We start from the raw sequence: 15783 nt of genomic DNA, 5'->3' as shown, positions 1-15783 counted from the left end.
AGCCGCCGCGGCCGGGATCGAACCCGCGTCTTTCGGGTCAGCAGCCGAGCACCATAACCGCTGAGCCACCGCGGCGGCGCATCTACTATGATATGTACTCTGCCCGCACCTTCTGAGAACTGGAAACTGGTTTCGAATGCCGTCGAATTGCAGTTCAACTCCGCTCCAAGACACTTGGCTATAGAAAAATTTGACGCTGCCCCATCAAAGGTAAGCGAAACTATTTCGATGCCTAGTAATGAAAGTCTGGAGAGGCATTCTCTTGCGAGCTCAGCTCTCTCAGATTCCGGAAGGGCATGTATGAAAAAGTATGCAAGAGGCAATTTAAGCCTCATATCCATGGCCACAAGCAGAAAAACCCAACTATTTCTGGCCTTCGGCAAGCTGTCTTACGAGGTTCCAATTCCAAGGTTCACAGAGCCAAATACTTTGTCGCCCACAAGTTGTACATGCATTTTAATAGCCATCATTAGTGCAGCGAGCAGTGGCTTCTCTCGGCTCTGCACTACATTCTTCAGGAAGGCAAAAGCTTCATAGGTAAAACCTGGTTCGCCATTACCATACCTGTACCATTTGCGCAGCGTACGTTGAGATGGAAATAGGTATTGAATTTCAGTCACACAGAGTCATACGCAGCTGGGCAGTAGTAGTGCAGCGTTAGGGCGAACGCACCAAGTTCCGGAGGATACTAAGCGTGCGTTTTCTCCTGGGCTCGTGCAAGAAGCTGCTGAAAATCATGCGAAAAGGTAGCTTCAAAAACCTCGAGGCCTTTGTCTGATAACAGTTTTTGTTTCTTCAGTGCATCGATAAAGTTCTTGGAATCGCCACATCACTTTGATAGCCTGCGTTTGGACTGCTGCGGTATTTTCACTTTTTTCTTCAACTGTTGAACCTTATCAGCTGACTGGTGTGCCTTCTTCTCGTACCATTCTTTCGTCGGAGAAGATGGCTTTGAGATGACCTCTGTTGTTTCTTCGTAAACTTCAGGTAGAGGTGATGGAGTCGGTGCCCGGGACTTTGGAGGAGCTCGCTTTCATTTTTGCTGTCAGAAAAAAAAAAGTACGTTCGACAACGTTAGATCTCTCTCTCCATATTTACAGCCGTGTAAAGTAATTAAAAAAGAAGTAATGAGACAGCTGTGAGGCTGATGTAACAGCACTTTTCGGGCTAAGAAGTGGATCTAATTCAAAATAATATTTGTACTTACTGGCTGCCGAAGATAGGCTGGGAACTCCGGAAATATTGTGGGAATGCTGCCTGCTCGCAGCCTCGTTGTTAGTCCTGTTCTATCGAAACAGTTAGCTTCGAAATGAACAGAGCACAGATCATCAGTTTTCTTCGGTGTCCAGCCAAATCGCCGCACTGCGCGCTCCCAGGCTGCACGCTGGGCGACATCTTTGGGAAACCCGTGATTCACGAACAAAGTCCGTGTAGAGTATACATCCTCAGGTATATCTTTAAGGATGCCATCTAGGGCTCCTACGGATTCGTGCGAAAGATTAAGGCTATGATGCGATAGCGTTAATGGCTCTCATCTGAGGCTCCCCTTGCTCGCGAGCAGGTCGTGAAATGTGTTCGGTGTACTCACACATGAAAAGTTATTCCCGGCGCCTGCTTCCCGCGATTGGCGGAGCCGAACGCGACGCGCGAGCCCACCATCACCTTTAGGCAGGCTACAACAATAGCGCATGCAACCTGCACTAGTACGCAATGCTGTGCGTGCGCTATGACGTGCGCGTGCTTTCTGCCCTGGGCAAGATGGTGGCGCCTCGGCTTCAGCGCTTGAGCGCCACTTCCACTCCAGCAGTATTATATAACGTCCTTGGTGGGGGCACACTTTGTACCACCACACACTGCCGTTTTCCCCTCGAAGTGGCATGCTGAATCCCACGCGCCGGTCGCGTACGGCGCGCTATGCGTGGTTTGTATGTTGTTGCGTGGCGACTCCAAATAGTGGTACTGAACTGGAAAAAGGCAGTACATAGTTGTTTCACTCATATCAACACTATTCTGGCACTTTTGATTGTGCATTATGCATGGTGCATTCGCTCTAACAACACGAAAATCGAAAAAGTTATTACTGACTGCTGTGTTCCCCATGTCACTGGCGGCGCTCAAAAAGGACATCGATTATTTAGCGTTCCTTCGTAGTATCAGGGTTGCCGAATTCAGTGGAATCATGCGGCATTTGTTGTTCGAAAGCAAGAAGTCTTCACAAGACCCCAATTTTTTTATTCAGGTATTGCAGCAGCACAGAGGCCCACCGGCCAAATATAACTACTTCTGCGTAGTTAACACCCACTCTTCCAACATTCTCTGGGATCCTTTTTTATGCAGAGCATTCTATGCAGTAATGGGAAATTTCTCTTCCAAACAGTTCGTTGCCGCACTGGTCAGGGGTGTACAGCTGTGACACGTCTGAAGCCGGTTTGTTCCGTAAAAGAATCATGCAGATGGTTGAGTTGACCTCTGAACTGTGTTGACTACATGCAGATTGATGATTCAATGCGACGACGTTTTGCAGGTTCTTAGCTAGTAAGTAGCCTTATTCGAAGGCAAATTTAACTGATACATCTATTTTGCTCTTCAAAACTTGAAGAAAAAAATCATAAAAGGTGACATATTCAGAAGAAACCTCGCAAAATCAGCCTCTGATGACCACTTCGTTTGAATCCCATTATCCCTGCAAGCCAAACTAACAAAGGGGAGTCGGAGCAACGCGGGCCGCCTCCCTCACTTGCGCGGAACCGTCTGCTCCAGTTTCCAAAAGACGCTGGCTTACATCATTACGCATTTTATCACGTATTTCTGCCTCGTCGTACGTGTTAGTAAGAACGTTCCCACTTATTGCTATCGTAGCGATGACCGGTTTTTGTTGCTGCTGCCCTGCTCACTGTGCGTTAGATGCAATTTGACGCATGTAGTCTCTTTGCCTACTAACATACTGGTTTCCGTTGACATCGGGGCCCACTGAAAAAAGTTGCTGTCAGAACGGCTCGATGGGAAAAACAAAATATCTCAATAAACTCTACAAGGAATAGCCACCTCACAAAACGAAATCAAAAATCAAATAGCAGCCCGCATCATCAAAATAGAAGTTATTGAACTGCAGACTTGGTGCACTAAAAACACAAGTAAGCAAATTCGAAAAAAACAATCGTAGATTTCTATAGTAGGATATATTTTCTGTCGGATAAAGTAGAGAATTCAGAAAACCGACGCCAGAGCAAAACTGTAATCGTCTATGGATAGAAGACTAAAAAAAAACAACCATTTGAGGATCGTGACAGAAAAGCGAAAGAAAGATGTAATAACACAGAAATTCTACGAATGTAGAACGACATCGCAGACTTGGGAGCAAATCAGAGAAGAAATCACGGCCTGTTATAGCCAGATTTCTCAACGAAAGAGGAAAAACGTCCATATTAGCCGTAGCCCACATGTTAGAAGGCTCTCCGCAGTCTTTGCCAGAAGACATCTCAAAGCGAATTCGTGAAGTGGACAGACTTTTGAGGGACGGCGCAGCTGAAGGAAAAGGCGCTGAAGTTATTAAGATTATTAAGGTTATTAAGATTACTTAAGATTATTAACGACTGGTGAAACTCATGGTTAATGACTCTTAATGTATCAAAGTGCAAAGCTATCTCTTTCACCCGTAAAAATAGCAAGTCCAGCTACTATACATACAGTATTCAGAATGATCTACACTCTCACGTGTCACATTAAAGATACCCTGGCGTTAACCTTTCTTCAGATCTTTCATGGTCATTCCATATGACATCCATATGCGCCGTCCCTTCAAAGTCATTAGGCTACCAACGTCGTAATCTGCGAAATTCACCATCTAGTATTCGAAAACTAGCATACGGCACTTTTCTTCGCCCGAAACTTGAATTTACTTCTTCCATTTGGTCTCCCTATCATATGGACATGCTCACCGCATTTGAATCTATCAAAAAAGGGCAGCGCGATTCATTTCACGAAGCTATAACTACTGCTCAAGCGTCACTCAGATTAAAACCGATCTTTCTCTACAATCATTAAGCAAACGGCGCGACATTGTTGCAACACTATTTCACAAATATGTACACTCTAATAGAACTAGTTCATTTCATCTCGATGTCTCATTCTGCACGTCGAAAAGATTATATATTAATAAGTTTCGCAAGGATATATGGTGATTCATATGCTTTTAGTTCATCTGCACTACAGCGAGCCATTAGATTAGACAACATCGCTTCCGCGTCTCACACGCTTCACTGAAACCGTCATTTAGCACGCCTCCGTTCAAGTCTTTTTTATTTCTTAATTTTTGTACATTACTTTGCCGCTACTGGCGTTCCCTTTTGATGTGTTCTTACTTATATGTTCCTGTTATGTTTCCGTGGTTGCCTTAATCGCGTTATGTTACTCATCGCTACAACGTTCCGGGAGCACATTATCCTTTATTGTTGTGCATTAAATTGTGCCGCGTATTCTTTTGTTTCCTGCTGTTATCTCTGGGTCGTTTTTACTTCTCTAATTTCTTGATATAATGGTTATTATGACTGTATGTTTCCCTTTTGTTTCCTTTGGTTATTTTGCAGTCTCTGTACTGGCCAAACAAAACCAATAAATGAAATGAAATGAATGCACCGTATTGTTGATTTATTTGTTTATCATGATCGTATGTTTCCCTTTTGTTTCCTTCGGCTATTAATGCACTTTACAGTATTTTTACGCCCCCCTTACACAATGCCCAATGGGCCTGTAAGATATTTCAAATAAAGTGGGTATCTGAGAAACTCATCCTAGACAGAGTCGTGTTTTCCTGCGATAGGGAGAAAGGAGAACAGATGGTACTGACACCAAAGACAATTAAATGGCATACGCCGCGGTGGCCCAGCAGTTATGGTGCTCGGCTGCTGACCCGAAAGACGCGGGTTCGATCCCGGCCGCGGCGGCTGGAATTTCTTTGGAGGAGAAATTCTAGAGGCCAGTGTACTGTGCGATGTCAGTGCACGTTAAAGAACCCCAGGCGGTCGAAATTTCCGGAGCCCTTCACTACGGCGTCTCTCATAGCCTCAGTCGCTTTGGGACGTTGAACCCCATAAACCATAAACCAATTAAATGGCATATAGAACCTGAGTCTATATGATTGAAAATTCTAAATACAAACTGCCGAAGAGTTGTCAACAATGTTACAGAGCTCGAGTGTCTCCATTGTTTTAACTGAAACGTGGCTACACGATGGAAGTTTTGCAGCGAATTTGTGCTCCCTATTTATCATGCACTTCTAAAAGATCGCACTGCAGGTAGAGGTGGTGGTGTTTGTATTATATATAAAAAATTGCTACGGATACTTAGCATGCCAGGCGTGCCAGATGTCGAATGCTGTTTCGACCGTTTCTGCGTTTCTACGTTTCGCGGCGTCGTCGTTGTCCGTTGTAACCAAGAGAGGGTAAAAGCGCAATCTCCTCCCCTCCAAGAAATAAAAAAAAACAGCGCCACGCTGATGGCTCTCGCCGGCGCGCGTCGTAAAACGGGGGAGAAGGAAACCCTGGAGGGCGACTAGCCTAGTGTGTGTGGCTGCCCCCTCTCCCAGCGCTCGCTGACCCGGCGCGCGGGGGGATTGGCGTCGATAGTTCTAAACTTTCCGTTTCTACGCGGTGTTGACGGAGAGGCCGTAGCCTTGCGTGCGATAAGAGATGCCCTTCATCTCTTCTCTCGCGCGACGGCGGTGGCGCCACGACAGAAAGTTCCAGATGCTCCTCGAAGCCACTCCTGGCCTTTGACCAATAAGGACGCGCACCCAGCGCGAGATGGACCAGACTGGAGAGCCGACACTGTGTGTATGTGCACTCCTGCCTTGGCGCGAAAAGCAGACAGACGCGGAGCGAGTCTATATAAGAAGGGCGTTGACCACCCGAGCCGCCGTTTAAGCTTCAATGAGAAATTGTGTTTTGTTTGTTTGCCTCTGTCTCTTGTCGTAGTGCACTTTAAGTGCAAAAAAGATTCAGGGCGGCACATTGATTACCTAAAGTGCGGTGAGGCGAAAGCCTTAAGCGCGGTGTTGCTGCTTGTGTCATTGGATGGATGGATGGAAACAACTTTATTACACACAAAAAAAAAATCTTCCAGGGTGGTCCCCTACTGGTGCAGGAGTCCACGGGCTTGTGCTTCACGTAAAGCCCGGTCCACTAGCCATTTCTGGCCGGCGGGCTGAGCGGTCCGTAAAGCAGCCTCCCAGGAAGAATGAGTGGGATTGGGGATGGGGGGTACTGCTTTTGGGGAAGGACATTCCCAAAGGTAGTGGAAAAGTGTGGATTTGGGCACGCCACAGGTGTTACAATCAGGAGGAAAGGTGGGGTGAAAGTATGAGAGACGGTGGGGTGAAATAAAGCAGCCTGTCTGTAATTGCCGCCATGTGGCGCTGGATAAGGGCGGCAAGTTACTGTGGGGTGGTGGTAGTGTCATGCGGCTGAATTTGTAAAATGTGGTGATTTGGTGATATGTAGAGAGGACCGATGGGGCTTCTTGCGCAGGGTTGGGTGCCTGATCCTCCGGGGTTCGGGAGGAGAGTTCTCGCGCCAGCGCATGAACGCGCTCATTACCGGGGATCGAGGCATGCCCAGGTACCCACGACAGAGTAACCGTTCGGTCGAGAGAGGTGGCCGTGGTAAGAATACGCTGTGTTGCCGGAGTCGCCACGCCCTTTAGGTAATGGCGGTACGCGGCCTGTGAATCTGTGCAAATTTCGGTTATGTTTTTGCAAATGATGGAGTGGGCCAGAGCAAGTGCGATGGCGGCTCCTTCCGCCTCTGCAGGCGAATTAGTTCGGATAGTGGCGGCGGCCCCCACTGTGCCGTCTTCATAGGCTGTGTCACTGATGTGTGGTTAATATGTTAAGCATCGCCTCTAAGAAAGGAACGCGACGGCGTCTTGCAACGCTGCCAGGGAGTCCACAGAACGACATCGCCCGTTCGGCTCCACGCCTTGCTCGTCGGTAAATTGGTTTTTGAGGAAAGGAAATGTGTCTGTCTCGCATATCTCAGTGGACACTCGCCTGGCCCACCTTTGGGAGGCCCACCATAGCATCCTAGAGCGCTGGAAGGGGCAAAAGCTCAATCGGACCCTTAAAAAGCGGCTGGCCGCGCTGCAAACACAAATTACTGAGCACGCTGAGGAGCTCTGCCGATCAAACTGGGGCCAGATTTGCGACAGTTTGGCTGGCAATCTGTCCTCCAAACGTAGCTGGCAACTCCTCCGTCACCTAATTGACCCCACGCAATCCAAAACAGCCACACAACACCACGTCACACGCCTTATACACAAGACCGGCCTTTCTCCTGACGCACTCATTAATATACTTAGAAACACATATACAACTCCCGGTACCTCAAACCCCCTGCCCCCCTATACAGGCGCCCCGAATGCCAACCTCGACGCAGAGATCACGGAGACAGAAGTCAGAGCGGCCCTCCTGACTCTCCGTTCTAACTCCACCCCAGGAGTTACCGGATCTCTAATGCCATGCTCCGCAATTTGGACGATCAATCGATCGCCCAGCTCACGGAGTACTTCAACAAATGCTGGCAGGAGGGCACTCTTCCCCAATCCTGGCGTCACGCCAAAATCATATCCATACCAAAGCCCCACAAACCACTTACACCCTCAAATCTCCGTCCCATTTCACTAACCTCATGCCTAGGCAAGCTTTTCCAACACGTCGCACTCGCTCGACTCCCCCAACACATGGCGGAGCAAGACCTCTACCCGCACAGCATGGTGGGCTTCCGTCCCCATCTGTCAGCACAGGACGCCATGCTCCAACTCACGCAGGACATTTTCGACCCCCTCATTCCGGGTCACACAAAAGCTGTCTTAGCCTTGGATCTCTCCAAGGCCTTTGATCGCCTGGACCATCAAACGATCATGGCGGCTCTCTCCCCCTTGAACATAGGTGAACGTATGTACACCTATATTCAAACATTCCTTACTAACCGCACGGCCGAAATTCACTTCGGTCCCCACATCTCCCCCCCATACACCCTTAGTGGGGTCGGAACCCCCCAGGGGTCCGGCCTCTCCCCTTTCCTCTTCAATGTCACTCTCATTCCCCTTGCCCACAAGCTACAAACCATACCTCACCTTCGGCATACACTCTATGCCGATGATATCACGCTATGGACCACCCATGGCAGTGATGGGGACATAGAGAACACCCTACAGTCCGCGGCTATCCTCACCCAAACGCATGCGCGGAGTATCGGACTCTCCTGCTCACAGGAGAAGTCGGAGCTCCTCATAATCCGCCCCACAACACGAAACTGCCCCACAGCCCCCATCACCGTGACACTGGAAAACCGGCCCATCCCGGAGGTAAACACTCTCCGGGTACTTGGCCTCCACATCCAGAACAACGGGGAAAACACACTCACCATACGGAAACTCAAGCAGACAACTGTGTCGATATCACACCTAATCCGCCGCGTTTCTGCACACCACCGGGGCATGAAGGAGCATGACCTATGTCGTCTCATTCATGCCTTCGTCCTCAGCCGCTTTATCTTCACGCTCCCCTACCTGAAACTCCAGGCCGGGGAAATCTCCACCCTGGATGCCATGATTCGAACAGCACTTAAGACAGCATTACACCTACCCCTAAATACCTCAACCGAAAAACTCCTTCAACTAGGCCTGCACAATACGATAGGGGAGCTTATTGAGGCCCACCGACAGACACAATACATACGTCTCGCGAGAACCACCCCCGGGAGACACATCCTACACACCCTCGGTATACGCCTACCAGTTACCGATCCCACACAGCTCCAGGTCCCCCGCCTCATTCACCGCGATTTATTTATTAAACCTCTCCCCAAAAACATGCATCCCACCTACCACGAACCCCGCCGCAGAGCTCGCGCACGGGCACTCCACAAATACTATGGCACGGAACCGTATGCCGTTTGGGTGGATGCCGCATGCACGGGCGAGGACGCGGTTGTAACCATCACGAACCCCTCCCTCCAACCCATTTCCACCCTTCACATAACCCCTACTGCCACTTCGGAGGAGGCCGAAGAGGCCGCCATTGCCCTGGCCATCACCCGCACGGAGGCCCGATATATACTGTCAGATTCCAAAACTACCATACTAAATTTTGCTCGCGGGAGAGTTCACGTCCCTGCATTTCGCATGCTGGACTCCCTCGCCGCGCACCCGCCCCGCCATGTGGAGCTGATATGGGTGCCTGCCCACTCCGGGAATCCCGGAAACGAGGCCGCCAACGCTTTAGCCCGAGCTTCTCTCAACCGGGCACCGGCGGCCTCCGACCTGGGGTTCTCGCGGGAGCGCATGCACTCATTCAGTGAAATGACGCAGGCCTACAAAGCCGAGCGTCGGCTCTACCCCCCACCTCATCCTTCCCTCGACAATTACCATCAGACACTTTGGAGGCGGCTCCAAACACGCACTTTGCCCTCCCCTTATATACGCTCGCGATATCACCCAGTCCACACGAACCCTTCCTGTACCCTCTGCCACCACCCCAAAGCCACTCTCGACCATATTCTTTTCCTCTGCCCGGCGGATCCTCCCCCGCGGGGCCTGGAGCACCTTACCACTTGGGAGGCTTGGGAGACCCTACTGCGCTCCGAGGACCCGGCCAAGCAAGCCATCGCCACCGGCCGGGCTAGCAGCGTCATGAGCCTCCGGGACATGAACGTTTGAGTGCAATGGGGCCGTGCGGGGGCCCAAGGACCGACGTGTCCAAAACTCCCTTGATACAAATAAAGTTTTCATCATCATCATCATTAGTGGACACCTGAACCTCGCCGTAAGGGAAGGGAGGAAGATGGGAGTGAAAAAGACACAGTATCCACTAAACGCGCCTTTGTTAATTCCAAACCATAGAGCTGGCATGGCAGAGTTGTTAGCGTGCTCGTCTCGCACTCAGGAGACCCTGGTTCGATTCCTCAACTCGACCAATTTTCTACTCGGTTTTATTTATTTATCTGGACGGGCTAGGGAGGTTAATTAGGCTAATTGGTGAACTAACTAATTAACTAAACTCTGTCCCACTTACTTGGAGCATCACTATACTATCCCTTTAATTGGTTGCATTGGTAGGCAAAGTACAATTGGCCCCATTTGAAATTCGCGCACTGTGACGTCACGACCATTTCGACCAATAGACCTCTCCCTCGAGTAAACAACGTGACGTCACGGAACGCACGTGCAGCGACTGCAGAGCTCTCCTTAGTGGCGATGGGCAAAACGCTCTCTCTTCGGCTGGCATCCAACGCTATCGTACGTGCCTCGGAAGCGATGGAGCTGTCAGAGTGCGCGAAGTCACTGCCTGAAATGGCCCGGCAGCGATATGTTGAAAAGTTGAAAGTCGACGGGAAACAGTACCCTGACCCCTTCGTTTTGAAGGACTAGAGAAACGACCCGAAATTGTCGCCAAAGGTGCGCTTTAGCGACATATACGTTTATCTCGTTCAGACGCCCGGCCCTTACACTACTGAGAGCATGAAGTGCTACCGTTCGCTGAAAGCGTACGTTCTTGCAGCGGAAGGGCACGTGCGCCAAGTTTTGGCAGCCGACTTTGGTTTAGAGTGCTGCTTTTCAAAAGCAAATGTGACCCCGTCGCAGAGGACCACCGGCGAGCCGTACGAAGCGTGGACGCTTTTGCGAGAAGAAGGAAGCGTACAGGCAGCTCACTGCACATGCATGGCCGGGTAAGTTCAAGTGTTCGGCGGGATGTCGAACAACAGCGTTTTAACGCGCTACCTTGATCAGCACAAAGATAATTGCATGCGGTAGGTTCGAAATGCATTACACGCTAACCGTCACGTCAGAATACTGTTCACGGGTGAAATCAGCGTACAATAATGCAGTGCGTAGGATGTCATATATTTTGATTGTGTTAGTGCATGCGAGGTCTTATATTTTGATTGTGTTATCCGGTTTTGTATCGCAACCGCCGCTGCCATGGCATCGCTGATTCGATCTCGGCCGCTTGTCGATGGGGCTGAAGCTGAGAACGCTGACTGTCGCTTCGTTGGGGGAGAATCTGCTCTAACTGTTGTGCCCTCTGCGCGGTCACTGCTCAGAGCCACTGCGAAAAAAAAAACGCTCATGACCGTGCGGTGTCGGGTCTGTTAAAAGGGTCCTTAGGCGGCTGAAATTGCTCCGGTTCCGAGCACCGCGACGCCCCTCACATCCCATGTATCGCCTGAGTTCAAACCCTGCACAGCTAACCTACTTTAAGCTTTCTTGTCCCATACTACCAGTTTTGCAACAACTAAGATGTTGATACCCCGCTACCGTGCGTGTGCACATCGGACTTCAAAATTTTTTATCGAGGTTCTGATATTTTAGTGGCTGAATATGTGCCACTTGTGGGTAGCTGGATTGGTATTTTATTTTAGTTTCAAAGTGTGTGCGCTCTGGTAACGCTTAAATTTAGCCGTTACAAACGTATCTTTTAGTTTAGGAGAAGTTAGCACCCATGTGGCTGCACTGCTCTTCAAGGTGGAACTGCTCGTTTCCTCTGGCTTCGCTCGGTCCACTACATCACAGCTGTGTGAATGGAACAACAAGTTTCGGGAAAGTGTATGTAATAGTTTTTTTTTCTTCCCTTTATCTGTTTGGTTTCCACTACCCTAGTTCTAGTGTAAATCATCTCACAACATAGCTTGCTGGTTGTCATTTATCATTAACATAAGCCATATATACATGAGCTTGACAGAGGTTGAGTTCAGTCCCATTTTTGAGGGAAAGTGGAAAAACATCGAGGAAAAGGTTATAGGTCGAGTCACAGCTTGCCTTTTCAAAGTCGCTCTTGAATACCAAACTTGACCAACCTCTGTTGGGCTCATGTAAACCCGCAGATAACTCAATAGGTCCAGTTAATGATAAGCTAATTGGATTCTAGAAGAATTCAGCATGAGCAGAGCATGTGTTTCAAAAGAAGATAAACTAGAGCGCACGCCAATAAAAGGGAAACATTGCAATGGGCACATGAAATTTGGAAGTTTGCGAGGTAAAGTGGCTGCAGCTGTAGCGGGACGGGGTTATTCTGAGGTATATGGAAGAGTATTTTCTGCTGCAATAGATGTTTTGCTCAAGGTGATGCGAGAGCAATATAGAGGAATATACATGCTATAGTTTGTTTGTTCATATATACAATACTACAGGCTATAAAGGATCAAGCAGGAGTGCGATAGCATTCAGTAGACCTGCAATAGCTACCAAGTGTGCTTTGCAGCAAGCTCAGATTTGTAATGGTTTATTCTTTAACTGTCCATTCAAGGTGGAACCCTGCGGATCTGTGATCTTTTGGTTGTTAAGCATAAACATGGGAAGCCATCACAAGGCATGAAGCGCAAGCGGACACAACCACTAGCCCCGCGCAAGCCAAGTACCCCGACGTGCTTGACTCACTGCAAGCTGTTTTGCCGCATGCAGCCATATTTACTGCATACTCCAAGTATGCTGACAAGGAAGCAAGCTGTGGAAGCCAGGAGTGTGAGAGCGTATCAAACTTGCCACAGAGCTTCTTTGAGCTTTTCGACAGCTCATGGGAGAGCAGAAGCAGCCAGGAGAAGGAGCAAAAGATCAGCAGTATAGTGGGAGGCTCCATGACCAATGAGCAAATTGTTGCGGTGGAAGCTGCTACACGGCTGCAGCGCGACTGCCTCCTATGGTATGAGCAGAGGCGTGGGCGGATCAATGTGGCAATGTCGCCACTCGTGGCGTACGAATCACGTGGGAGGAAAGCTGCGGCTATGAAATACGGAATTGATCATGAAGAGCAGGCGCGGGAGCAACACATAGGATATCAGGAACAGCACCACACTGAGTTTAAGCGCTCTGCCGCTGACTTTTACATAGCAAGCAAATGTTATTATCTTGCAGCCAGCCCTGATGGCTTAGTTAGCTGCAGTTGCTGTGGCGTAGGAGTACTTGAAGTGAAATACCCATACAAATACAGGTACTGCCTCATTAATGAAGTGGTTGACAAGACCTTTTATCTTAATGAAAATATGCAGCTAAAAGAAAGCCATGAATACATGTATCAGGTTCAAGCGGAGATGGCATGCGCCAATGTTTCTTTTTGTGACTTTGTCTGTTGGACTAAAAAGGGTTTTGTGATAGTGCGCATCCAGAGAGAAGAGGATTTTCTTGAGCGACACATGCCAGCCTTAGAGGGCTTTTTCAGGGGCACGCTACTTCCACAGCTGCTGACAAGGAAACAAGCAGATGTCTAAATTGTTTGGTTTATTGGGGTTTAACGTCCCAAAGCGACCCAGGCTATAGGGAACGCCGTAGTGAATGACTGCGGAAATTTCGACCACCTGGGGTTCTTTAACGTGCACTGACATTGCACAGCCCACGGGCCTCTAGAACTTCGCCTCCACCGAAATTCAGCCGCCGCAGCCAGGAATGAACCCGCGTCTTATGGGACAGCAGCCGAGCGCCGTAACCACTGAGCCACCGCGGCGGGGCGATGTCTAAATTGTTATTATTATGAGTAGACATGTACTTCACAAGTTTTTCAGGGCTATACGCATCTAATTTTACTTGCGTGTTTTCTGCTTTCAGTAGATGCAAAATACAATGCATGGATCACCGCAAGGTATTTACCTACGACTTCTAAAAAGATAATAAGCCCGCCGCCTGCTTTAGTAGCTAATGACAACAAACAATATATTATCTGTTATATACTCTTTGTGTCACGTTACCTAAACACGTACTGCATGTTACAGCTGTCATTCAACTGATGAAGCCCAAACAGCATTATGAAGAAATTCAACTAAATTTTCTATGGGTCGCAGGTGGGTATCATGTGATGAACCATGCATTGTAACATATCATTTGAAAGAAGAAAACACACAAGCAAGAATTTCGTTTCTGTACTCCTTTAACTTCACAGTTTTTTGGTTTATGAGATTTAATGTTTCAAAACGATTCAGGGGGATAATTTCGACCACCTGGGGCTCTTTAACATGCACCGCACAGTGCACTGCCCTGTAGCAGTTTGGTGGTTGGTTTATTGTTTGTAGGGGCTTAATGTCCCAAAGCGACTAAGGCTATGAGGGGTGCTGTAGTGAAGGGCTCTGGACAATTTTGACCACCTAGAGTTTTTAATGTGCACCGACATCGCACAATATATGGGCCTCTGCCATTTTGCCTCCACTGAAATGAGACTGCTGCAGCCGGAAACAAACCCGCATGTTTCGGGTCAGTAGCTGTGCATTGTAGCCAGTGAGCAGTGGCGGGTGTGCTTCCGACGCACCTACTGTTATACATTATTGCTGAATGGAATGGTTCTGGTGAAGCAGCATACCATGATATTCACCTGAAACTAAGCTCTCCAGGCTTCTGATACAGCGCAGTATTTTTAGCATAGTTTGAGTGTTGCCTTCAACGACTTTTTTGTGTGTGCGTGCTTGTGGAACTTGAATTGGCAATCAGTGGGGAATGGAACGTTTTTGGCCTAGCAGCTTACAATTTTTCTGGTGAAATGAAGCGATGCAAGCTTCTGCTACAGTGCAGTATTTTTATGTCCATTATGTGAGTGTTGCTGTGCAATTTGTTGTCATGACTTGGTGTGTCTGCTGTTCGAATTGAGATTGGCGATTTGTCCTATGGTTTTATGTTTGTTTATAAAGAGTAAATGTTTCCTTTGCTCACATGTCATCCTGACACTTACAGAAGAGAGTAAACAGTTGGATTGAAATCACTTTATTCTTTTCACTTCATGCACACTCAAAACCTAGTACTAATTGTATCTTGGCATTAAATTTGTTAGCGGAGGAATGAGGACAATAATATTGTCGAGGTAGTCCTTCATAAAGAAAGGTACAACGTTTCTCAGTATGTGATACCTCTTCATTCTTCCTATCACCTGTTCAACTCTTATGCGCCGGCGAGATATCTCCCGAGAAGTTCTGACCTCTCTTTCTGAAAGCTGCCGCTTTCCTTTAGTGTAGGCTGGCACAACTAGTCCTACACCAAGAGCTGCCAGCTCCTGGCCAACGTTGAAGCCGCGGTCCACCATGACCTCATCCCCATATTCTAATTTCGTGGTGAAATCAGACTCGATAACAAGCTGCTTATCACTGACTTTCCAACCCCAGCAGTCAGATATATAGGAGATTAATCCATTTGGAGTTATGCCTACAAAGAACTTCAACGTGTTCGAGTTCTTGTAGGTGGACCATGTAGCACTTTGCGCCGTTGTTGCACTTGCCTTTTTAAGGCGAATCTCCGTGCTGTCTATTATCACCCTGACACGCCTGAAGGCCTTCTGTTGGAACAGCACTGGCTTCCACGTGTGGAATGACTTCATCTGGCCACACAATGAGGCCCTTCAGCTCGGCCACCAATATTGTGACTCCAATCTCGAACAGTTTGGAAACGGGGTTTTTGCGATTCCAAACAAATCCGCAAGGAAGCAGAGGTGAACATCCTGACGCAGTCTCATCAGCACTAGGAGTACATGGTCCTCTGGAGATATTGGCTCTTTGACAAGACCCTGGGCTGCATTCCTGAAAAGGGCTACTACCCAATGAAATGCTCCCTCATTGGGAAGCCCTGTATAATAGTTAACTTTCTCTGAAGAGCCAGCTATGACATGGTAGCCCCATGTGGCGGGCAGTAGCCCTTTCTTTAGCGTGGCGTTTTGCTCCTGTAGTGACGCCATTGCTTGGGGCATTATGTCTAGTTGCCTCTTTATTTTATATACTTCGTGACATTTTTCAAGGTACTTGTATTGCATGTGTGCATGCA

The 15783-nt window shown here is 48.4% G+C and overlaps 1 protein-coding gene across 2 annotated transcripts in view; it reads right to left on the bottom strand.

Annotated features, from left to right (window-relative positions):
- Positions 1–769: 769 nt before the first annotated feature.
- Positions 770–15783, bottom strand: part of LOC149338296 (uncharacterized) — a 34045-nt gene continuing 19031 nt past the window's right edge. For both annotated transcript variants that reach the window (XM_089547595.1, XM_089547594.1), the window contains exon 8: positions 770–1042. In XM_089547595.1, the coding sequence (XP_089403721.1) occupies positions 984–1042 (59 nt within the window). In that variant the 3' untranslated portion in view covers positions 770–983. The remainder of the gene's footprint in view (positions 1043–15783) is intronic.

The sequence above is a fragment of the Amblyomma mixtum genome, chromosome 6, assembly GCF_055824585.1.
Source record: "Amblyomma mixtum isolate Tamu chromosome 6, ASM5582458v1, whole genome shotgun sequence".
Taxonomy (NCBI): Eukaryota; Metazoa; Arthropoda; class Arachnida; order Ixodida; family Ixodidae; genus Amblyomma; species Amblyomma mixtum.
The sequence above is the reverse complement of the archived record's forward strand: the minus strand, read 5'-3'. Positions and strand labels throughout refer to the sequence as shown.